The 26,032-nt window shown below is 37.7% G+C and overlaps 1 protein-coding gene across 7 annotated transcripts in view; it reads right to left on the bottom strand.

Moving 5' to 3' along the window:
• Positions 1-26,032, bottom strand: part of GPHN (gephyrin) — a 295,329-nt gene that overhangs the window by 14,061 nt on the left and 255,236 nt on the right. For 4 of the 7 annotated variants that reach the window (XM_082058025.1, XM_082058027.1, XM_082058028.1 and 1 more), the window contains 4 exons: positions 22,063-22,182; positions 16,700-16,758; positions 16,320-16,473; positions 14,270-14,391 (listed from right to left, as the gene is read on the bottom strand). In XM_082058025.1, the coding sequence (XP_081914151.1) occupies positions 14,270-14,391; positions 16,320-16,473; positions 16,700-16,758; positions 22,063-22,182 (455 nt within the window). Of the gene's footprint in view, positions 1-5,515; positions 5,588-14,269; positions 14,392-16,319; positions 16,474-16,699; positions 16,759-22,062; positions 22,183-26,032 lie in introns of all 7 variants that reach the window. The other 3 variants (XM_082058023.1, XM_082058024.1, XM_082058026.1) reach the window with 1 other exon arrangement.

The raw sequence follows: 26,032 nt of genomic DNA, 5'->3' as shown, positions 1-26,032 counted from the left end.
GTACCATTCTTGGATATTTTTCCTTCAAGGACAGAACGGTAACAGGTGCTCAAATATAATGGTGAATACCTTAATCAATGTAAGTAGATTTTGATGGGAAGTCTCATTTCCAGATAGCAAAACTGTTTCATTTGGTGATTTTCAAAGGCAGAGTGACACTGTGCACAAGAAGAGAGTGTGCTGTTCTAACATGCTGCTATTGACGGAAAAAAATATTCTCTCTATATGTTTCAGATCATATCACAGCATCTTCTGTAAACACAACCAAGAAAATTTGTTTTATAAGGATTACATGCAGCTTATGAAACTCTTCATATAGGTAAGTAAGCACAAATCCAAACTTTCTCTCAACAGTAGAAACCTCCATCTGCAGCAGATTGTGTCTGCACAAATATTATGTGTATTGCACACACATTTTTGAAGCTGCAGACATAATGCTTTGCATAAAGAGTCCATGTAATTTTTAAATATATCTTCATTTTCTCTGCTAATTTTGCCAGTCTGATAAACAGTATCTACATTACTACCTCAATTTGCTGACCCTCTTTATTTAGTTTTATGGAACAGAATGAACAGTACAATCTAGAAATGAGTGGGATGGTATCTGTTGTGCATAGAATCCATGAAGCAGATTCATGACATTACTGTTGACATGCCACTTGACTTTGTTAATTTGAAGAGAGGGCTTGCAGGATGGCAGTACACCAGAGCAGGAACACCTCCTGGATTCATGAAAAATTCTGATTATCAAAGCTACTTTGTGGAGAACAGTTATGCAGTGCTTGATTACTGAGCTGTCTTTGAACTGAAGAGATACACAGGAGCTTAAAAGCTTGAACAAGAAAATGATGTAAGCCTCATTAAAATATACATCAGCCACGCAGAAGATTTTTTCCCTTTATCTCTCTCAAAAGAAATAGCTACAGTACAGTCAAGACCAAAGAATTCTCTATATTTGAAGTGCTGTTTGGAAGTACCCTAAATTACAGTGTAATTTTTTCTTTCAAATAGAAATCAATGTATGTTAATTCACTTCTGTTGATCCTATTGTTGTGCTTCACTGTCATTAATTATAAATCTGTTAGCCCTTTCTGTGATACAACCCCTAATACCAGCAGTTTGATACATGCAATTAAACCACTCAGTTTAATAATTTAATTTAGGAAACAAGTAAAAAAAATGGTGATCTGCCTCACCCACCACTCTGCAGTAAAATGAGTGATCCCTGTAAAATCGAAGTGGAACATTTAGTCAGGACAGACTTATCAAGCCGCTGTCACAGTACAAAACCCATTGTTCATTAGTAATTTCCAGGACCATTTCCACCAAGTTCTTTGCCACAGTAGTCTCATTCATTCAAATTAACCACATTACCTGACAGTCATTTCCAGTCCTGCTGTTCACTGCTATATACAGCTATTACTGTTGGGTGACTAATAGAAACACTTGTGATTGCTGTACTTTTCTACATATCAGTTCAGGCTTTTATAAACCCAAGTCTTCTGGAAACCTGTACTTGCAAAATTCGTGCATGCAAACCACCACAGTCAGAACCTGAAACCTGAGTGCTTTACAGGTAACTTGGACACAGATACAAAAAGATATGCATGCAGCATAATGCACCAGATGCATGCAGAAGTGTCTATTGTGAGTACAAAAGCAGCGCTGGGTAACCTTTCTTGCCTACTGTTTTAATTTATTTGAAAGCATCTCAAGTATTTCAGTTATATGCTGAAATAACCACTCCATCAGACGTGATTTCTCACAGATTCAGAGGAGCTACAGATTCCCGGACACATAATGAAAACTCAAGTGCTGGGAGTGACCCTACACTAATCACGCTAAAGACCGAAGCAGACTGGCTGCTCCTCTAAACCACAGCCAGTTACTGTGACTTCAAAAGGCTACGTGCTGTCTGTATGTACTCCGAGTCTAGCACATGTTGGCCATGCCTACACAAACTGGGAACAGTGGTTTGTGCTAGTTTTGCATCTTATGAGGTCTCTTTTCTGCTAAACAGATCTCCCAGAAGAAAAAAAGAACTAAGGTACAAGGACCTGCTAGAAATTCCCCTTGTATACAAATATTCCAGTCAAGCCTCTAGTTCTATATCAGGAAAAAAAAAACCAACCACCTCCAAAACAAGAATTTACCGAAGTAAAACTTTAATCAATACCATAAAAGACTGTACTTATTGTATTCGGGCAGAGATCTCATCAAGCTCAATGACATTTCTGTTTGAGGAAAGATAGGACGTGGATTTGATCCTTTATGATTAACTCTCATTTTTCTTCTTGTGCTCTTTCAGTTGAGGTGACAGATTTCAAAACGAGTAGATAAATGCATCTAGGCATAAAAGACAAAGTCTGTCACCTACTTTTCACCTCATGGCCAAGAGGAATATTTTGCATATCAGTAACTAGCAGGATGCAGAATAGTGAACAGATGCCATATTTGGTTTAGCCAACTAAAACCAAGCTTCTGTAGAATGTAATATTGAATGTATTTCAATGAATGTAATTCAATAAATGAATATTTGAATGCCATAGGAATCCTGTGTTTTGACTAGGATGGTTTTCTAAAGCAGAAGATCTGATTTTGATGATGTCTGTAGGAACATATGGGCACTCTTCTGAAACTGTATTTGTTTCAAAATTCTCCAGTGTATTTCATCATATTCTCATAATGTTTCTTCTACCTTCTGTGGTATTTCCCTGGATCACTTTGAACAGATGCGATATGTTTTCCCTAAGAATACAGGCCAGCTTGTGAGGAAAGCTGGAATAATTACAGTAGCTTTTGGCTTGTTCAACACAACTATGTAAGCTTTGTCTATCTGATAGCAACATAAAAGAATTTGTCTTTGTTACTTTTTGCTGCTCCTTTCATTGATGCTGCTACAAATAAGAATCCTGTTTTGCAGAGTATTTTTTCATGTTATATTTATGAACTCAAAGAGACTTTGATTAAGGTCTTCCACTCTCTTGCTGAAGTTAGCATGAGATCTGCCTAATGCCTTCAACTTTTTCTCTGTATTTGGATGGTAACATATTTTACTCCATTGTTCTCATGAAGTGTTTCAGAAGACTCCCACCCATACATATGCCAGAATGACAAAAGACCAGAGAGGTCAGAAAAACAGATACCTATGGGAGTGCAAGAGGAAAAGGTCCCATGTTGTAGAAGCCAGGTGCTTAGGTACTACGGAGCACATTCCTACATGAAGGTATTACATTCTTGATGGTTGGGTCCTGTATTGCATGCTCCTCTGCTGCTTGTGTATGTTCATCTGCAAGCATTTGCTTGTGAATTGTAGTGATTTTCTTTCAGCAACGCTGAAAGAATAGGACCAAAGCTTTGATAACAGTTGTCTTAGGTGCTGTGCCATTGTACTAACCTGTGGGTACTATATCTGCTCTAAATCCAGGCTAGTGTGTGTCCACTGAATGTAAGAAGAAGTCTGAGAACAGCTTGTTTCCATTAATTAATAAATTATTCCCAGCTATTTTACTAGCTGAGGACAATGAACTTTATCCCAATATTTACCAAAAATCCATTAGTTTTCCCAAAGAAGTTGAATGGGATTTCACTGGTAAAGCTAATGGCTTCTATTTCATCTTCCTTGTTATGAATGAAGTGAAGCTATATGGATTCACTGAAAAGTTTTCACTTTTGGAGTGGAAAATATTCAACAGTTGTAGCTGTGTTGAAATAATATGACTGAAGACTACACCGCCCAAGACAATAATCAATGGCAAAGACACTGTTATCAGTAAAGATGACAGTGAGTCTGAAGAGTAATTAGTGCCAGTTGCTTATAGAAAACAAATAGTATCACAAAATCTGACACATGGTGACATGGTATTGTTATCACAGAATTTCTTACCTTTTGATTTTGCTTTAGCTTCAATTTGAAGTAAGTTTAAATAAATTTTAAGTGAGTTTTAAGTCAATTAACCCCCTGTAAACTGGTGTAATTGCTACTGAACTATAGTATGGATATCTCTACGACAGGCAGAAACACAGTCCCTAAAGGCAATGCTTCAAAATTAAGGTTTTATCTGTAAAGCTCCACCTTTTACAGAATCATCACTTCATCACTTCGAATAACCCCTGTCTCCAGAAGAAAAATGACTTGGAAGCCACAAGTCAGAGACAAAATAAAAGGGCCTTTTAAAGTCCCCTGTTGTCAGTCATGTCTGAAAACTAATAGTTATTTTTTTAGAAAATGTCAAATAAAATATGACATTGATTTTTGTTTACTAAAACACAATACTAAAACACTCCAAGAAGAGTAAACTACCATTTATTAGAAACAGGTGAAGGAACAGAAAGAGAAACTTATCCTGTTTACCAGCAAGTCAATTTTTTGACAGGTCTCAGTCAATGGAAGGAACTAGAACCTCATTGTAGACAATGTTGGACTATATTCCTTCAAGCACGAAGATTCTTTTAGTGTAAGAAAATGCCCATTGCATTTTCTCCTGCTCTGGAAGCAGAAGCATTTTCTCACTGCTCATGCTTTGGGTAGCAGGGATTCATGCTAGGGGCTTTTTTTGTTGATGTTTGTCCAGCACTGCTTAGAAGAGCCCAAATGCTCATTGAATGTGTCCTCTAGATTCAGGCTGTCAGCAATGCTATATGAACAGACTTGTATGAGGTATTCCAAGTTTATCACCTGCTGGTAGATTCTGCATATTAATCTAAAATGTTTTTAAAACTGCAGGTTCTTTTAAACTAACAGCAATTAAGTTTTCTGGGATGTGTAGAGCATAATGCAAGATTCTAGTGGGTTGATCTCTTTAGTCATTTAATGAGGAAAACCTAGATTTATGACAATGTGGCTTCAGCATCAACAATCAATTGCTAAATAGGAACAAGTCTTTTGAAGGCTAAGGAATGGCAGATCAATTAGTAATGAGTACAGAAATTTGTTTTTCTTGTCTGCAAAGTAAATTTTAAGCAATAACTCAATCCTCCAATAGGTCCATTAACATCAGTGAGGAACCTCAGGTGACTGAAGTTTTCAGGTACTAGCCTTCAAGACGCTTTTCATTACTTTTCTGCCTCTTTTAAATTCCTCCAAGAATTGAACTATAGCAACTAATTTTTCTGTTTGTTACTGGAGAAAATGATGGGTGATTTACTCTTCCCCTGTTATCACTCCTGCCCCTTTGGTCTGTCTGTGACAGAACGTTTCTTCCTAATTTGCTCTATTTTTTAAAAGGGAAAAGCCTCGATGGCTAAAGATGTTTGCTGCTACAGACTGGTGTTCTTGGTGTTAACAGAATTTTAGTTTTATCAGCGTTGTGTATGTCTACAGTGCACTGGTGCATAAGAACTTAACTGACAAGGCAGTGTTATTTAATGAACAGAATAAAACACCATTTGCTTCTGTATGGCAACCATAGGTAGAATCTGTGCTCCAAGCTCTGTACTGACAGACACCTGGTCACGCCTGCCTGTGAGCATGCATGTGCCTCAACATCCCAAGTGTTTTAAAAACGGTGCTCACCCATGTGGTAGGCCTGTCTCCGCAGTGTTCTGGAAGCTCTGTGTCTCTTCTTCTTTAAAAACATCTGGCTTCCTGAGGGTAAAGGAAGCAGAAGGGGTGTAATAAAGAGCCAGGGAAGGAGAGGGGCTCCTGGGGTGGAAGGGATGTTCTGTGCCCAGCTGTGTCTCCCTTGGTGGCTCTGAATATTCAAAATCATCATGGAAAACGCTGCTTCTCTGCAAGGCCAGGCAATGGGAGAGAAAGGGATTGCACGGGAACACCTTTCTGTTCTAGTTGGGCAGGCTTCTCGCAAGGATGAAGAGTCAAGCTATGGAAGGATTCGGGCTTAGCTGGACATGCCAGCAATGTGGGGTTCATCTTTCCTTGAAGAGTCTATGGAGAAACCTCTGTACTCTCGTCTTCCAGACAAAGCAAAATGAAGTGTTAGGCACCTTGACATTTTGGAAGGTGCCTTTCCCACAGATAATGGGAATAAATTTGGAGAAGGGCTCCATTGAAACATTTTTACTCACACTTTCTAGCTTATTTGGGAAACTGGTCTCAAATCCATATTAAATGTCACCTTCTTGACTGCAATGGGGAAAGGGTGGTATTTATCCTAATTTTATATCTCCATAGTCAATAAAGATGCCACTTCATTCATGAGAAGCTTCATACCCAGTTACCCTGCTATAACAGGCAGGATTAGAAAAGTTGTCCAAAAGAGAGCAAGTTACTGCTATCAGGACGTCATTTAAAACAATTAACGTTATGCTATGAATTCCTATTTTATGAAGACAGCATTTCTTTTTACATATACTTCCTCCAAGTCAGTTTTGCTGGGAAGAAATAATTTTTATATAGTGACCTTAGTAACAGAAATATGAAATAAGCTGAAGTCTATGTTTTTATCCTCTTAAATGTAAAGTGTAAAAAATGTTCTTTTGATGTGAAGATTTATAAACGACTCTTTTAAAAAAATTAAATATGTTCAAGATTGAAATGGACCAGGTCATGAACAGTCACTGTGCAACTCTTGAGCCCTTCCTTCTTTTCAGCTGGCTGGACTGTTAACAACAACAAAGTCGAACTCCCTCCCCAGTCCCGAGCTCAGGCTCAGTTGATCCTGCCCATGGCAGCTGCAGGCAACCACTTCTGGGCACACACAGATCCCCTCTGACTGCAGAATGGGAGGAGAAGACTGGACCCGTCCGCCTGTGCTCTTGTGAGCTTGTTACACACCGACACTGCTAACATGAAATCTAAAATCCTCCTTATCACCTTGTAAATCCACACCTGGTTTCTCCTCACAGGTCATCAGAGAAAGAGTCTGTCACATTAGAAGCATATTAATGTTGTTTGGAAGTCATGGAAATATATTAAAACTATTCAGGTTAGAAATCTGGATGTCCATTTCTTTCTGACAGTTTTCCCAAGGTTGCCATTTCCTAAAATGGCTTCAAGTCCCTCATTTGTTCTTCTTTGCCAAAGAGCCAAGTCAGTCTTTGTTTCTCAAAAGAGGGTCACTGTGTCAGGAAGTGACATAAAAAAAGACTTCAGATTTTATAAGTGATCCCAGTTTCTAGTTTACTCATCAACATTACAGACAGCAGTCCCAAAAATCGAGAACTTTTTCCAACAAGGTGCTAAACTCTAAGAGTACATTCACTCTCACAATGTTCTTCTCCAAGAAGGCAGACTGAAACTACATGTTTCTGAACAGCACAATGAATTCCACAGAGGTAAGGAAATCAAAAGCATCTTGTCAAAATTTCTAGAAAGTTTTAAATTCATTTGAGCATCACATACTAAAATAGCCAAAGGTCTGACTGGCATTTTGTCTTTAGAGATCACTGATGCTGTGTTATTTTTGCTGGTACTGGTCTTCCGAGTTTATGCTTCTACTACATATTGTCCTTTAGTGTAATATGAAAATTAATTTAATTTTCTGAAGTAAGAACTAAGAACTTTGTGACAAGGAGAAATAATTTTAATACTTTTGTCTGATTTGGTATTTAATATAGTCTGGGAATGTCCCTGAACATGATTCTGTTTGAACTGTAGAACACATTTAAATAAAGATTCAATCTTGCTTTGAAATGAATATCCATCAAAGCATTTTATATAGTTTCCTAATTATTTACTGTCAAAATTATGCTTTATCTACAGTCTGAATTAGTCTAACTTTAATATCTAGCCATTGCTGCTGAAATAGAAACTTTATCCAAAGTTTATTCTCCATGTGGCTGGGTATTATTGGAATGTAATCAACTCACCTTGTAAGAATACCTTTGTTGAACTAAACAGCCTGAGTTCTGATACTGTTGGAGTATATGGTCCCTCTTTTAAGCACTTAAAAATTTAATGGTTCTCCTCTGAATTCTGTACAATATACTATTTTCATCTTGTCCAGGGAATACAAAGGTAAGGTCAAAAATAACCTTCTACTTTTACAGGAGACTTAGCTCTTATATATATGCTAGAACTTGTATTTAGCAGATTGCTTGGTATGATTCTTAAATCTTCACCTAAATCGTTACTTCTCAGGATATAATCCTTCATCCTTATGTTCTTTAGTCCTATAGATATCAATTTGTACTTGGCTGTATTAATAATATACTAATAACCAGTTTTATAAGTGATTCTTATCACTGACACAGTGACCCAACTTCAACATTCACCACTTCTTACATCTTTCTGTATCTACAGCCTCCATTAGTTTTAATTATTTTCTTCTAGGGTATAAATGATAAAATTTCAAGCCTCAATACTTTCTCAGTGACTTAGGAACCCAAATTCCTATATATGATGCTGATATTAAGGAGGTTGAAAGTAATTTAAATGAATGATATTTTGGCTCCTGAAGCTCTCTTGTAAGCAGAACTTATGTCTCCAAGTATTTTTTTAAATGTTAACATATGCCTCAATAATAGACTTACAGTAGTTTTTATTTCCCTCCAACAAATACAGCTACAGATTCCTTGTGTTTTCAAACACAGGAGGATTTTCATAGTATTCTATCCTCTTTATTATTTGCTGTTTAGTGTCATGTTCTATTACTGCACTGTGATTCTATCAACGCTCATTCAGGAAGAAGCCCATGTTTGTGTTGAGGACAACTGTCAGAATGACACACTGTTGTGCATTAGCTTTGCACCCTTCACCTCTACAGCATGAAATTTTACTACCTGTCACACTCTGTAGTTTCCTACTGGTACAGTAGATCCCCTGGATGTGCAAGGATCCCCTTTTCACAAGTTTTTTTTTTTTACCTCTGTTTTGGCTCAGATGTTTCTTCATGTTTTCTGAATACATGTATTAGATGAGCTGACTCGTCACACACAACTAATCTGAAGTTTGCCCTAAGGATAATAAAAAGTTGTGACTGATAGTAAACAGTTCTGCTTGAAAAGAATATTCTTGACAGGGCACAATAAGAGAGAGGACCTCCATATCTGAATCCCCTTCAAACCATCACTCAGTGTCTCTGGATTCATTGGGCTATGATCACACTTTATAACACCATTGCTCGTTGAGCAGATCTAGAACTGAAGTCACTTTAGCAAAAACTAATATTGTGACATTTGATTTAAGGCCTTTTCTCTAACAAGCCTTTTCTTGCAGTCTTTTGTGAAATACTACTACTACTACTAATTCTGTTCACAGTATATTTGATTGCCCCCAAGCTGGACACTGAACTGGTGCAGGGAGAGGCCAGGATTCAGTGGCTGAATTCTGCCTATGACTCATATTCTAACTCATATGATCATACGTGTCAAGTTGATACTGCATGAGAAATTTGAGAGTTAGAGCAGTTTCCCTGTTTTTTTCCCTCCACTCCAAACTGAATTATAATACTGTAATTACATGCAACCCACACAAGTACAAAAGATCTAAACCTCTTTTTGAATGGCAAACATAAAATTCAAGCAGACTAAATCCTTGAATGAGATCTTAGTATCCCTTTGAAATATGAAGGGACTCTTTCTAGGCCTTTATTTTAAGGATATCATACAGCAATGCTGTCAAAACAGCAAGGGTGATTTTTAATGGATTAACCTGTCACTTAAGAGCTCTACGTCAAACACTATGTCAAAAAAGAGAGCTATGTAAATGAGAAACTAATGATTTCTAATGCAGAAAAGCTCTCATATGCTGCTGATTTTATAAGTATTCCAATACATTTTTAAAGTAGATAATGTGAATTTCCTAAACTTTTCTCCTAAGGAGAAGTTCTTTCTCCATAGTGAAATCACAGGTTCATAAATCAAAATGCAGCTGGCAGCAGCTAATGTTACATATGTCTCTAAGAAAAATGATAAAGGAATTAGAATACAGGAAAAAGAATCCAGAGAAGGGGAAAATGCACTCATGTAAACAAAGGTAAAAACAGAGGAAACTGAATCCATTACATACATGATCAAAGTTCTTTAGGAAGTTTAGTAAGAGAGTCATAGAAGGAAAACTGTCAAAAGAGAAGATGGCTTTCTAAAACAGGGGCTCCCGCCATAACAGATTTTGCCAGGGCTAAACTTTACAGCTTTAAATAAACAGTAGATACAAAGAACACCACAAATGAAATAACCAGACACAAAAATATCCCAATAAATTAAGTTACTAGGGTTCTACAGGTTAGAGAAGTGACTCTTGTTTTTATCACTGGTTTCCAAAGAACCAAATAATTTCATAGACTATAAGAAAAGGAAATGAAATTAGAAACCTTTTTAACTTGGTCTTGTTGTATGAGACAACACTCAAAAGTACATTGGAATACCAGTTTTAACTGGCCAGTTGTGTTTGCAGTTTTTAGCAAGTGATTCTGTGACTGAGACAAAGATGTAAGACACAACAGTAAGAACAACATCAGAAGGCTTCTTCCTTTTTTTGGTTTTGCATTTGCTTCTTGTGTTTGGAGTGGTTCTGGAGATGGAATATCTTTCCTTTCCACCCAGATATGTGTGCTTTTCAAACAGCTTGGTTTTTATGTGCTAAGGACACAGAGAAAATCTTGGCTTCTAGCCAGCCATAACTTTGGCTATATCACATTTTCCAGTTTTTTTTCTTTTCCCCTGTTGCTTGCTTCTAGGATTTTAATTGCAGATTTTATCTATGTGTTTTGGACTTGCTTTTCATTTTGAATATTGAGTCCTATATACAATTTATGAGAACAGAGACAACGACAATCCCAGACATTGTTAAAATGCTCCAAAAAGAAATAAAATACTGGTTTCTAAGCTGAGACCTGAGTGACCAGTTCAAAATGCAACTTCACATATGACTAATATACAAAGGCATTTTAAAAATGCTCCTAATTACTCTGCAGCCAGCCACCCACAGACATTCCATGTGCTTCCCCATCCTTTCATATTCTCTGTTGGAACATATTTATGTGTATCATGGTCCTGGGCTCTGAAGTGGCTGGACAAGCTATTTTCTTACCTAAACACCACTGAGTGATGCATATGCTGAAATGAAATATAGGAATATTTACTTAAGTTTGTCTTTGCAAATACTACTCTAAAGCAATTTTCACGCTTGCACCCTAGCTCTGTATTTGTGACTGACAAAATTTCCATGCTTGTTAAAAAAACTGACCTGTTACAGCAATAGTGATACTCATCTGTGCTCCCTATTAGCGGCTCTCTCAAACTCCAGACAATGCTTATGGTAAGCAGCAAGTGACATTCCCAGTAAAATGCAGTAAAATTTACTCAGTGTAAAATGTGTAAACAGGAAGAAATAGAAAAAAAGGAATATAAAGCCAAACTGTGAAATATGGGAAGGAAGAACTATGTCACAGTGATACCTTCAAAGAAAAAATTACAAGTTTTAAATTTTCCCTTTTGAAAAGTACTGTTTGCCAGTATTTTTACCACATCTATAGGTACTGCAGGCATATAAAATCTTTCTCTTTGTCGCTGTCTAGATACATATTATACACACAAAATAAATGGCACATATACAGGAGCACACACAAACACACATAATCTATGGTTTAACTTCAGTAAACCATAAAACAGACACTGACGGCTTATCAATCTTTTCTCTAAACATGCTAACTAAAACACCAAAACTGATCTCTCTGGTAAGACTCTTGCATTTGTTCAAGTGCCACGGTATTACATCAAATCAATCATAGTAGTCCAAAAGATATATACTGAAATATCCATATGGGCAACGTTCTCTTAGTAGCTTCATCACAAAATGAAATAATACCATACTTATTATCAAACTAATTTACATATTCAGATTTTCCCTTTCACTTAAACAACTGTGGATGCATTTTGTTGTCAATAAACAACATACTTTGGCATATGAGTGTGAGGGGAACAGCAGAAGACTTGATAAAACAGAGTCCTGGTATCAGGTGGGGAAGATTCTTGGCTAAGTCAACAGTACCAAGTTATTCTTTCAAAACTTACTGCAAAGTACAAAATCACTCCACAATTGGAGGCTCATTATTTCTATTCTATGAGCTAAAGTAACTACCTCTGCAGAACTGACTCCCCAAGCATGAAACTGAAAATTTAAATAGAACTCTTACTACCTTTGCTAAGGTAATACTATCTCAAGACATAGAGAACATTTTAATAGGGAGGATTCAAAAGTATTAGCCTCTCTTGTAACTGAAAGGAAAGCTGCAGACACTTGTCTGCCTTTGGCTGATATATATGTCTGCTGTCTGGTTTTCAGCTAGCATCCAACAAGTAAAAAAGGATTACAAAAGATATTTGTAAAAAGTATAGAAAAGTAAAATGTAGAAAAGTAAAAAAAAACCTCTTGGTCCTTAAATCTCACTAAAATTGTTTGCTATTTATTACTGAGAGCTTTTAATTATCTTCACAGACACTCCCTGCCTAGGGGGTTATAGAAAAAATTCCTGAAGGCAATGGAGCGCACAGCTATAGTTTTGCACAGTGGCCTTAAGTTAAACTCTTCATTTGGTGGTGTTGACTTTAAAACATATTTGAGACTACACCTATTTGGTTAGGACAAGGCCATAAAGAACAAACTTTAGATTCTTCTTTTGCCAGAGGGCTATCAGAAAGGTGTTCTAGGGAAAGCATCTTTTCCATTGTTAATGACAGTGTGTATGTTGATGTTGACAGCAACATTGAAGACAGCCACAGTAGCTTTTGGTCAGGCAGATGGCAAAAAGTTCCACCTTCAATATTTCAATATTTTGTTGAAGAAAAACTTTGTCAACCCTTCTTTTATGTAGGGGTGACTCTCAGTAGCTGACCAGCATTAACAGCCTTTTTCTAAATCTATAACAGAACCTGATCCTGGTTATAATACTTTTATTTGAGAATTTCACTACCTGTGTTTTGAAGACTAAAAAGGTCCTTATAATATAAGGAAGCAGTCTAGAGATTCCGAACATTTAGATACCATTTCTGGAAAGAACAACCTCATGAATTTAGACTCTGTTTGCAAGAAATCTCCACCTGAAATTGGCAGCATTCACAGGCAGGAGGTTTTAGATACTCATTTTTATCTGGAACAGCCATGGAGGTTTGCCAGTCCAGAGAAACCAAAATGGTGCCTGGATGCAGTGAGAGTATCCAGAACGGTTTGCTTTCCCTAAGATCACAACAAGCACAGCACTTGCTATGTCACATTCCCAATATGAACACTTCCAGTACAACTGCATTTCCTGGAGCCAGCAGCCAGGTTGCTTCACATATCACAAGACCACACAGTGGTTGGCCCATTCACATAATTTCTGTCAAGCTAGTGGTGTTTTCTATTCAATCCTGCACTGGGGAAGACTAGTTTTGAAATTAGCTATTCCCTAGCAGTAACCTTATCCCCTTGCTTGGGAATTTTGTCATCCATCAATGTGAAATGTAGATGCTGGGGTTTTTTTCCTACTCACAAGGAATACCCTTCTTCTCAAACAGGTGGAGGTAAACCCAAACAACTTCCTATTCAACCAAATCTGTCAGTTTGATATGCAAAATGAGAAACATGAAAACTGGTTCAAAGCTTTTGGGGCTCTATAAACTGAGGAAATATGTTACGCTGAGAAACTCAAGCCATGGGTGACAGCCATTGCACCGTCTTGCAAAGGACAAAAGGCTGAACAATTCAATCACTTATCCTAGAGCTCTCAACAGGAGATGAGACTTCACTGCCACTGGGAAGCAAGGAGCAATCACTGTCACATGAATAGAAAGGCTGATCACAGGGTACTGCTCTGTGGCAATCAAAGTAGAGAGAACAGTAAAGGAAAAATAAATTGATTCTTTTAAATTATTTGATGTATTTCTGGAAATGTTGAGCAACATCCAGCAGTGAGGCCTTCCCCAAAAGACAGTTACTCAGAATATGACAAAATTTTATACTTTAAATTAATTTTGGCATGGAAAATAAACTCCGAGAGAAACTTTCCTTCTCCCTTTAATGGATCACAAAAAATTATAGTTGCTGTAGAATTGGCTCCTCTTATATGTATTAAATATAATGCTTGTGATAACACTGCAGCAATAAATTCAATTTGCAGCAGTAACAGATGTTTCATGAAACAGAAGGCAAAACAAGATAAACACCATTCAGTAAAAAATTTATCAAATGATTCCTCTTAATATAAGAATAGACTTATTTATTTCTCTAATAAAAAGGGTAAAATATCTTCTCCAAGATGTGCCCTGTCACAACCCTGAGACACCTGAAACGAGTGACATTTTCTCTGGTATTTATTTTTTTCCATGGATGCCATAAAGTGCACCGCATGAATATGAAGTGACATCTTTACTAACACGTGGTACTTACTTATCTCCCACAATTCCCAAGTTGATTGTTGGATAGCCATGTTCTTGGATTGTAGCTAGGAGAGTTGAACGGTTACTGTCCCGAATCTTTCCTGGCAAGAGGTCATCTTCAGGATTCAGTAGCTATAAAACCAGAAACACCCCTCCAGTCAGTCTCCTTGGAATATTGTGCCTTTACTCAAGTGAGAATTTTCTTCTTTGGACTGGACAGGATACTCTTAGACACCTATCATAAATATGTGTAAAGTGATTTAGTGAATTTGAATTAATAAGATATATAATGTGCTTGTTTAGTCCAATCCTCCACATTGCTTAGATTGTTTCTATTGGTTCATGTCTGCAAAACTTCTTTCTCCTTATCAGAACCTGGCTTCTAATCTCAAACATTAGAAATTAGAACACAAACTTTATGTTTCCAAGTTATTGCTTCTATTTAAATGCTTTTAAAGGAACTTCATTGATGTTGCTAACCAGATTGAAAGTGTTAAAAGAAATTTTGAAGTTCATTGTCTGCTTACCAGTAAAGATGCTTTTTAAATACAACAACCTATTTTGGAATACTAGAAACTTCAAGCTGGGTTCTTATAGCAATTACCATTCTAGAGGAAAAGCTTTCTTTCAAGATAGTATCATGGCAATTGCTTTACATGTGTTACATATTTTGGAAGTTAAACCACAAAACACATATATAAACATATATTCTACATGTATGAGGAATACTTTCATAGGACATAGAAGGATAACACAATATTGACAGGAGGTAAGAAGAATGTATCTGTCAAAATTGCAGCAACAGTGTTAGGTAGTAAGGTAAGAATAATGAAAAAGGGAGTATGGCTAAATTTTGATGCTTTGGCTAGCAGCTCTATTTCTGTGAAGGTTTCCCAGGCTGATTAAGAAACCCACTCTGCAGGATCTTTTTAAACACATGATGCCATTGAGAGTGCCCACATCAGTAAAAGACCCTTTAATGATAAACAAGAACATTCAGTCACATGGAAAACACTATTTAGAAAATCATGACCTATAATCCTTGTAGCTCTTTAGATTTATTCTTCGGTTAGTGGCATGTTTCCTGCATGACAGACCCTCTCTGTGTTATGCAGTCTGGCAAGATTCGGTCCCAGCGAGGCTGGCCTCAGCCACCCACAGTACCCAGTAACCTTCACTGGGGTTGTGGAAGTTGTAAGGACTCCACCAGATGACAAAATTAAACATATTAAAAGTTTTCAAAATCTTTCAAAATTTGACATATTCAAGCTGTGTGAAGAGACAGCTACTGGGTTTATGTTTGTGTCTGGACTTTAAAAAGCTGTGTCAAAGGACAGTCATAATTATAGGTCAAACTGTCTTTAAATTTCAAACTGACTTTATCTCAACCCACACATTCTTTCGCTTTTGCTCTTCCTAGTTTCTCTGTCCTGCTGCGGGAAGGAATGAACGAGCAGCTGTGTGGGTGTTTAGTTGCTGGCCAGCATATGTAAAATTAGTAAATTAAGGTAATCTTGAAGGTGCTTTTTCTGATGTAGTTAAGACAAACCAATTAGCAAGCTGGTCTGGAGTTCTACCAACAGGAAATTGTCTGGATTTCAACATGTGCTACTAATTAAAAAAATATTAAGGCACAATACTGCAGCAAGGTATTTGCTAAGACTATTCAGCTTTCAGAGACAGGTTATCTGCCATTTCCACTACAGCTACAGAGGAGTGCTGCTCGAAAGAAATTACTCTTCCAGTCATGACTGACAGCATGAATTACACCCCTGAGTACCCCACAGGTACTCCCTTGCTGACAGGAGGAAAGCAGCTGGCATATGGTTGGATACATTACCTAAATTTTGGCTAAGACAGTGTGTGAGACTTGTGAGAGAGCCTTCAAGGGAGTAAACACAAAGAGCCACTCACTCACAAAGAACCTCATGTCAGTATGAGCTGCAGCTCAAAAAGTGATTCTACTTGGGAACAGAGTAGAAGTCACTATCCAAAACACTATACCTGTCCCAAAGAAGATATAATAATTTGGACCTTGATTTTAAACATACTTTTCTTACCTCATTCCCTGTTGACATGACTGCAACCACTGGAAACTTGTTAACTTCTACTTCAGTTACTCCAACAGTTGCTAAGAGACCAATCTCAGATGGACCCATGTGGGTTCCTTTAGCCAGCACACATTCACCTCTTTTAATGTCATGTCCTATGGGTCTGAAAATCATAGCACAGAAGAAAAAACAAAATAAAATCAGAATGAGCTTGAAAGTATCTTTCCTTGATTGGTCCTGCTCCAGGTAAGGAGTGTCCAGGGATGTTCATTACTCAGCTTGTCAAAATGTCAGTACTACTTATAGTCAAACAATGACTATAAAAATTATCAGCCCTTCTATTCCTTACAGAGATATTTTACTATTTATGAAGTTAGTTGTTTACAGACCTGATATCTTGGCCTGGTCGAGCCTGCACCAGGATTCGAACCTCTAGCTCTTCAGTGCCCTACAAAAACAAAAAGATCAAATATGGTCAGCTGGGCTATTCAAGAAAGATTAATCAGTTTGAAGTTCTCAGAAGTCTACGCAGCTGACAGTACTCATTGCACTGAGACCTTAGGGTTTAAGCATCATCACTGTTCTCCTGGTCTTGTGTCAAGATTGTAACACAATGTGTGCTAAACCTGAACAGCTTCATAAGAAAGTATCTCTTTCATGAAGTCACCAGGGAAGGACCAGCACAGAATACATCATTTTACCTTCCTTTTTTTTAATGATCCTTCTGCTTATATATCTTTCCTATGTTACATCCTGTGTTTGTCTGCAGGTCTGGTATACTGAGTGGATTCTTTCTAATCCTCTCAGCCAACCTGATCTGCTTGAACAATTTCAAGGACGGCCATTTCAAAAAGATCAGTAGTCTGCCAGACAATATGCCACTACTTCTACAGAAAGGTGGGAAGAAGCTATATGCTCTAACTTTTTCAGGGGTTTCTTAATGTAGATTCCTGTAGTGGAAACTCCTACTTGAGAGCTTTGTACAAAACAAAAAGAGGCTTATTCATCATGTTTATTGACTGTGAACAAGAGACAGTGGCCTGAAAAGTCTCATGCCTACTTTAATATTTGTGTTTACTTCTGAATTACAATGCTTTGGAAATTCATTCAATGCCAATAAATGGCATATGACCTACACTGAGATAGTGCCAGTCTGTCACTAGCACTAAATTTACACTGAGACTGGAAAAGATTTTGTGCTTATACTACCATGTAGTACCTCATATTTTAAGTACCTCAAATCAGACACTAATATTACAAGACAAACAAGGCATGTCATTATCATTTGGAATTTTTACAGGAACTAGAGTGTGTATAGGACACTGGGACTTGTCTCTTTTCTAAAAGGTGATTCGGACTGAATTTTCTGAGTTCAGACGAACTGCTTTAAATTAAAGGTGCCAAAGTGAAACTTAATGAATGTGTTGATACAGATTGTGATTCTGTTTGCCTCTGTGAAAAATAAATAAATAAATAAAATGTCTAAAATAAATACATTTTATAAATAATTGAAAATAAATTTAAATAATATATTTAAACCCCTGGAAACCAGGAAATGAAGAACAAAAACATCAACCCTGAAAAAACTGCTTTCTTACTTTATCACAGTATTTTCAAAATATGCTGTTAATGCAAGTTCTGTTTCTTTTATACCTGCTCCTGTTGTACAGGAGAAGAGACTATTTTTCGCTGCTAGTGCCTAAAATGGCTGTGTTGATGCTCAGGATGTCCTTTTATTTCCCTTATCTCCATCTGAAGCTGTAAAAGACACTTCAGGCTTGTGATGAAAATCTGGGGCAATGGTTAAGCTAAGAATGTTTTCTTTTTATGACACTCTGGGGATGGTTGCCACACATAAAGATTTGAACCTTCTATATCTTTGAAAACATTTAAAGATAGCTAGGAAGTTTCTATGGAATCAAGAGGAGTGCCAATGATACACCTGAGTAATAGCAAAGGTCCTGTTTGGACTCCTGGACTATGAAAAACAAGAAAAAAAAAGACCTTTGAGTAATTTAGTAATCCTGGGCTTGAAAATCACTGGCGAAAGTGTGGCTGGGGATGAAGTGGTGATGTGAGGAGATTGCTATTTATGTAACCGATGGACCTCCCAGAACACTTTAGGAATACAAGATAATTCAAGGTGGCTAGAGGTGGCTTGCAGGGAGCTACGGCATTATGCTGAGAACATCTTCCATTTGGTGTATATCAGGCAGCATTCCTCTTGCTCTATAAAAATATATTTTGAACTATGAGTGGTTTACCCTGATGGTTGTAAACAGCCAGCATCGATACTGATATACTGATGCTCCGTCTTTGCTTTCATTGATCACATTGGCCTCCTTTTTCCCCACAAGGTGACATAAAAACTCAAAATGAAAAGGGCATAGACATGGTTTTGCACAGATCAGTTTCTCAATGACTGCATTTGGAGAGTCGATGAGAATTTTTTTGCCTGCTGGATAGATGCAATTCCTTTCAGTCCTGTGACTTCTACAGTCATTTGGAGAATGCTTGCTATGATATTTAAGTACTGCTACCACAATTAGAGGTCGAGAAATTCCTTTTAAAACTACTCTCTGGCTTTTCAGAAGAACATTTTTCAGATGGTAGAGATTTCATTTCAGTTAAATCCCAGCCCTAAGGAGTTCTTAACATTAAAAAGAAAAATATTCTTGAAATATGTAGCCACCCAGGCATGAAAAAAGAGAGGAAAGCAACACATTACTTAAACTATAACAATTATTTATGTACAAGATTAGCAGAGTAGCATATTCAAGGACAAGTAGAAACTGAAGAGTTCTACCTCAGACTTACAGGCACGAAAAGAAGCTGAAGGTGGCTGACCATTTGCTAAAAAATTCAGAGTTTAAGCACATAGCCAGATAACCTGTTCTCACATGCAGAAGAAAACACGCACAGAAAAGTGGAATCCAAGAAGACAGTCATCCAAAGAAGTAGAAAATAACAGGTTATCATGTATTTTGCTCTGCAATGATAGTCCTGTCATGATGAAGTGGGCAGTGGCCACAGAAAACTTGCTCATCAAGGCTAATGGAATGCTTAACAAGCAATGAAGGCAATGGTGTATTTTATGGGAAGATATAATCTACACATACACATCTGTAACCTCAAAGCAGGACTGACTCCATAAATTCTCTGTTAGGAAGAAGGCCAGCCTAAACAGCTTGCTGACATCATCCGATGTAAAAATCTATGCATTTACAGTGATAAGGCATGAGAAAGGATCATGAGAGTATGTTTCAGCTTTCACTGTCTTCATCAGCTTTGAACGCCAGAATTCATCTGCTTACGCCCCAGCTGTGATTGCAATGCTGGCTTAGAGCTACAGCGAAGTGGAACAGCTTGTTGGAACAGCAGCAGAGGAGCAAAGGCTGATGTGAGCAGAGAACCACGCACTCACTTCATTCCAAAACTGAACTTGGATGTTGTGTCAATAAGAGATGTATCTTCTTGCCTTAAAATCTGTCAGATGATGGAAAACATGACGATAGTGTCCTGAAATCACAGCTGGGTAAGTGAAGGTAATGATTCAGAAGGAATTCTCTGAACACAAAGAAAGAGAGGATAATATTTAGGAAGTCTTAGATGGACTGTTAGGGATAAAATTGTCTACAGATAACTCCTGTGCTTCATCAAAAACCACATTTTACTGTGTTAAGACAACTGTGAGTATAGAATTAGTACCACAGTACTCATATCTCTTCTGTGGTATTTTGCAGCATGTGTAAGGTAGTGCACTAATAAGACTGATAGATATTGTGGCAGGATGCAAACCCCACTCTCTCCCCCTCCCTCCTTTGATATGGAAGGAGCAGACACAACTCCTTCTCTCTCTGCTGTTTGAGACTAACAGCTTCTTTTGTTTGGCCCCAGAGCACGCTGGCCAGGGCTGTTAGGAGAAGGGAGTGCCGAGGCGCCTGGGAGCCGCTGGGCGCCCGCGGCCAATGTGGGGGATGTCTGGAAGCTTCAGGAGCACCCCACAGCCAGGGGGCGGGTGCAGACAAGCTTCTGGAATGCCCACAGTCAGATCTGATCAGGCTATAAAAAAATGGGACTCTCGTTGAGAGGTGCGGCTTACGCGCTATCTCTTGGAGTTACCAGCTGAGCCACAGCCGCCAGGAGCCACGGGCAACCCCTCCCCGGGACTGAGACTGCGCTTGCCTTGATGCCACGTGTGTAAGTAAAATTAACCCTCGCAGGATTGCGAGTGTATCTACTTTCCGTGCACATTTGCACGCGTATTTATACTTTCCGTGCACATTTGCACGCGTACTTTCTGTGCTATACAAGCACGTGTATAAATTAATCCTCGCAGAATTGCGAGTGTATTTTCCTCCCGTGCTTCCACGTAAATACATGTAATATTCCATGCACATTTGCATGTATATTTCTCCTCGCAGGATTGTGAGTGTACTATAAATTTACCCTTGCAGAATCACGACTGTACACTTCCCATACTCAATACGAGTACGTGTGCCCCTTTAAAATAATCCCACACCGTATCAGGCAAGTGTGTGCTCTTCCCGGACTCAGGGGCGGCTCCAGCATTATTTTTGGTGAAGCCATGTGTATGGACACTGTGGACCTCCTGTTGTATTAGTTGCTGCCCCTTAATAATTTTCCTCAACTGATATCCGAACCTGTATTTAAGTCACTTTTGGAGTGCTAAAACCCTGTTTCTCACCGGTTTACCCTCTTGTCCCTTAAACTAACCTCAGGGTGCCTCCGTGACAGATATGCTGGAAAATCTGTTCAAATTAAACACAGTTAAAATTATGTTCTGGAGGAATATGAACCTTATTCATTTCCTGGTTCTCAGAGGTCTTAAGTTCAGTAATTTTCTCATTTTAAAGGAGCATATAGGTCTATTGAATAGACTTAGTCACGGATTAAAAAAAACTGGGGGCACTTACTTCCCCTGTTACATGATAAAAACTCTTATTCTAATTATATGCATTTATTATATGCATTTATTATAAGCTATGTACACAGGACATATTGTTTAAAATCCACCAAATTCACCTTCGCTGAAATGAGACCAACTCTGATTATACAGAACCACCTTCTTAACATAGTTCAAATTAACCCAAGTCATCTCATAGATTTTGGAGCACTTAAAAGAGTTCAGTTTCCCACAGAAAATCATATTCAGCTTTAACTACATCAGCGGTAATGCACACTGTAGTATTTCAATGTATTATGCTGGTATCAATACATATTTAAAAAAAAAATTTTCCTCTTCTTACTTGGTAAGTTTAGGAGAACTTTTAAAATCCTCATCTTGCTGAGTTTCAGGAGAAGCCTGAAATACAAAGAAGACTGCTCTACTGCTAAATGTGAACTCAGTAGAAAAGAAAGAAATATACTGTTTGATTGCCACTACTCTGTATTTTAAAATGTGAATACGGTAGACACTCAAATTGGACTGTAGTTATGGATCTCCAGGAAGCCTTTTCCTTTCACTGAAATAATGCTCCCAAATACCTTAGTGTCAGCATTCAACAACTATGATGAAAAATCAATGTCAGGACAGGTAGGTCTGGGGTACTGCTATCACAGCCTGAAAAAGTGAGTAGAATTGTCACCAGGAACTGATGTGAAAGTCCTTAAACTTCTGAAATTAGCCGAACAGCTTTTCTGTATGACTATCTTTCATATTTACAGGATTGTATCAGGAGCCATTTTCTGCTGCACACAGAAGAAAAATGAGTTTTAACTTGTGACTCACATCATCTGATTCCCTGATGAGCTCTGTATCTTCCACTTGCACCACTGCATCAGCACCACATGGAATTGGAGCACCGGTTGTAACGCGCATTACCTGACCAGGCATCACAGTCTGAGTCGGCTGAAAAATGAACAAATAAAAATCAATTTACTTTTGAAAATATAAATCTCAAACCATCTGAACTTTATGGAAGTAATCTGGAAGACTAAAATTCTTATTTGTGGCATGACTTGATATACTGCTAGTGATATCAGCAGGTATAAACTCCAATGTATCTGAAGATCACTAGGCCATTACTTCAGATCTGGCTTTTTTTACATGGTCACATATTAGGTGGCTTCACATTTTTCCCCTTAGTTTTCTATCACAAAAATAAATTTCAGAAGAAGCAATATACTGATACTCTGTTTGGCTCAGAAAAATAACTGGCTCAGAACTATAACAGCTAGATGGTGACCTTCTGGAAGATTACATGACCAAAAACCTAGTAGTTCTCTGTACATAAATATTTTCACAGAGTACTCTGGTTCCCAGGGTTGAAATTTCATTGCTTTGGTTTGGTTTGGGTTTTGTTCCATTTTGTTTTACCAGCACACTATAAATGGAAACCCAGCATCTTGTCAGTAATGTAACCAGCTGCTTCATTTTTAAGCAGATTTCCTGAGACTGAGAGACAGCTCAGCACTAGTTCACATTGAATATCCATCTTTGTGAGGAGCAGATTATCAAAACCTAAAATTGATAACATTCTACAATTATGGAAAGTCACAGTTCATTACAAAGTTTCAGCACAAGCAATACAAACAATAGAGAAATATCAGAACAACATGACAAAACGAATGACATGGTTTTAATAAAATTTCTCACCAGGCAGCCTATTTTAATACATACTTTTCAAAATCCAGAGTAAAATTATAATTTGACCGTAACCACTTAAGAAATAAATAACTAAAATAAAAATCCTTAAAAAATGTGACTAAAAGAAGCTTTCATGATGACTGAAATTTCATTGCTGGCCTATGAGTGCTTGATTTCCAGAGCACTTTATTGAGCCCAACTTATTTAGGCTTTACTGTTATTCATGAACATGTGCTACACACCGATCAACACAGCTGTGATAAGACAAACATTTTCTGTACATGTCACACGTATAGTTCATGTGCAGACTGACTCTATATCCCATATGCAGCACTGGAATATGTCCAGGACCCCATAGCATGTGATGAGCCGTATTTGATAGCAGCCCACAGACCTGCAAGCAGCACTGCCCAAGCGCTGTTCCCCGCTCCCACCCACACGTCAATCTCTCCATGACTTCTGACAGGACGCCCTTCAGACATCTGCAAACTCCAGACCGGTGGTCAATGTTTCAGCTGCACAAAGCTGTGTTTGCCTTGCCCATTGTTCTACTCCATTTCAGTGCTGCCATAACCTCTGAAAACTGTTAATTTGAAATGTGTGTATTTCAAAGGTTAGTCATCGGGACAGAAGCCAGCACAGACTATGCAAGGAGCTGTGGATGAACAGCTGAGATGCTGCCACTTATACTGAAAAGGCTTAAAAGTTAAAATAATCCTGTCCAGTGTGTTATTTTCACTTTTATGAAAACAAATGCCGCACAGGGCAAAGCTTGTGCATTGGATCATGGGAGCTCTTCTGCATATTGTTGCACATATAGTCCACAGGTACATTACAAACAGGTGATATTGTTTTGAACTTGTTAAAGTATGGATGTCTTTAGTGATGATTTCCACAGGAAAAATGCATTGCATTAAAAAATCTTCCCATTTAAAATGCATTTTTTGGGCCTTAAGAAGAATACAAATGTCTACAACTCTTCCAGAAATCAGTGTCCATGGGAATAAAATGTGCTGTAACTATCCATACTTTTGCAGTTTATTACTAGATGAGTTAATTTTTTGAGATGTAATGATGTGAAACATTTAAACAATTTTATGATACAAGAACTGTGGCTTTTAGAATTGGTTGTGTTGCTCATATGTTTAATTTCCTTTTTGTCCTTTGAGAATTCAATCAGATTAACTTTATGAACAAAAGTCAACCATCAGATTTCCACATGAATCTCCAGGGCTGTGTTCTTTTATGCTAGAGACTATTAAGAAATTATTCCTTCTCAGAAAGCATAATAATGTACAACAATTTCACAGAAGCTCTTTTAAAGGCCTTGGAAATCCCACATTTCCGTGGAATAGGGCAGTAATGGGTTCTGCCCTTTGTCTTCATCGTTGATAATCTATTTTATGTTAGTCACTGAATAAAACTGAGAAATAATCTATCAAGCACAGCCCTCACCTCGGGCATTTTCTCTTGCACATAACTACACTTCTCCTGTGTGATTTTCAATACTCCTTTCTGTAAAAAGGGCCAAGTTAATGCAAAGGTTTCCATCCTATATTGTAGCTGGTTAGTCCCAGTGCCGGTTACAGATGTCTTTAGAAAGACTTGTACAAAATGCTAAGCTCCAGCTATGCAAGTCTATAGGAAGAAAACCATTGCTGCCCAAGGCTGAGGTTTTCACAGAGAAGCCAAATTGATAGCTTGTGACTAGTACTCTCAAATGTGCCCTAACCTCCCCAAAGCAGGACAGTGTCTGAAAGTTCTCCACAGTAGAAAATAAAAAATGGTTGTTAACAGCAACACTACCATCTGCAAATGTAAATCAGAAAATAACACACAATTTACAGATTGATACAGAAATGTCCAACTTGGCTATATGGCCTCTCTGCAGTTCTCAGTCCCATTTTCTTCCTCTGTACGTAGCATTTACATAACCTTTTTCCCTACAGGAGGAGCCAAATCTAAACCTATTTTGAACTCCCTGCTGTGAATCATTCTGTTAGTTGGTCTGTAACATGAAAAGCAGAATGTTGCTGCTGAGAGTGACTGAAGGGTGAAATGAGACTGAGGAGCCTTCCAAGGCTATAAATAATTTCTTGGGAAGGAACCTGAAGATCTGTGGCCCAAGAAAAATAACTTTGACCAATTATTCAGAGGTCAACAGTCTCATTTTTCTAACTTGCCACTGGTATTCTCAGAATTATTCTCTGTGTGCCTCCTCCCACCCAATTTTTGTTTATTGCCAGAGAGGTTTCCCATTCCTACTAATGTGGGAGGACAGACTGTCCCTGTAGAGAGACAATTTTGAGTGCCTGAATTTTGTAGGAAGGAAAAAAGCTCCCATTTGCCCTTTTATCCTTTGTACAAACCGGCTGAACTGATTAGGACACTGAAACGCTGTAGACCTGTGGGCAGTTCTCCCCATTAGACACAGCTTCAGCAGTACTGTTTTTAAGCACCACTGTGCTGTGACATTTTTTAACTAGCAAAATGATAATATTGATGATAGGTGAATAATGACAGGAGTGATAATTCAGCAGGTTGCTCTGCTGGTTCTTCCATTTTATAGTGACCATAAAAAGAACTGTAGAAATAGTTGTCAGTCTTTTTGGATTGTGGACCAATCCACGAAAATGCAGACAGAAGAGCTAAAAATCCAAGGCAGGTGAAATTCATTAGTTTACTTTTTTAAGATTTAAAGTAATTTTACATATTTTTTATAACATTCATTAGCCTAAGTTCATGTGAATATCAGTATTGAGAAGATATCTGTCATACCAAAGTATAATTCATGCCGATGGATGGGAACAACTGCAAAAATTATTTTCACAGTTCTCTGTACCTATCATGATTAGCCAAATTAAATGTTTATTATAGTTTTAGAGGCAGTTCAGCTCCATTTTTTTAAAAATGGAACAATCTTGCAACTGCTAATACTTTTAAAACCCAAAAAACTTCTGAAATGCATCCATTTTACTCAAGACTTTTTTATTTAGCAGCTGAAATGTCCACACTGTAAAATCCTCATTAAAACCAATCAGTCCTTTTTTTTTGCCTGTTACTTATTCTATTTCTGCATCATTTCATATACAATACACAGAATTATAAACTG

This window comes from Streptopelia decaocto, assembly GCF_964273445.1.
Source record: "Streptopelia decaocto genome assembly, chromosome: 7".
NCBI classification, from domain to species: Eukaryota; Metazoa; Chordata; class Aves; order Columbiformes; family Columbidae; genus Streptopelia; species Streptopelia decaocto.
Note: the sequence above shows the minus strand (reverse complement) of the source record. Positions and strands in the feature narration are given on the sequence as shown.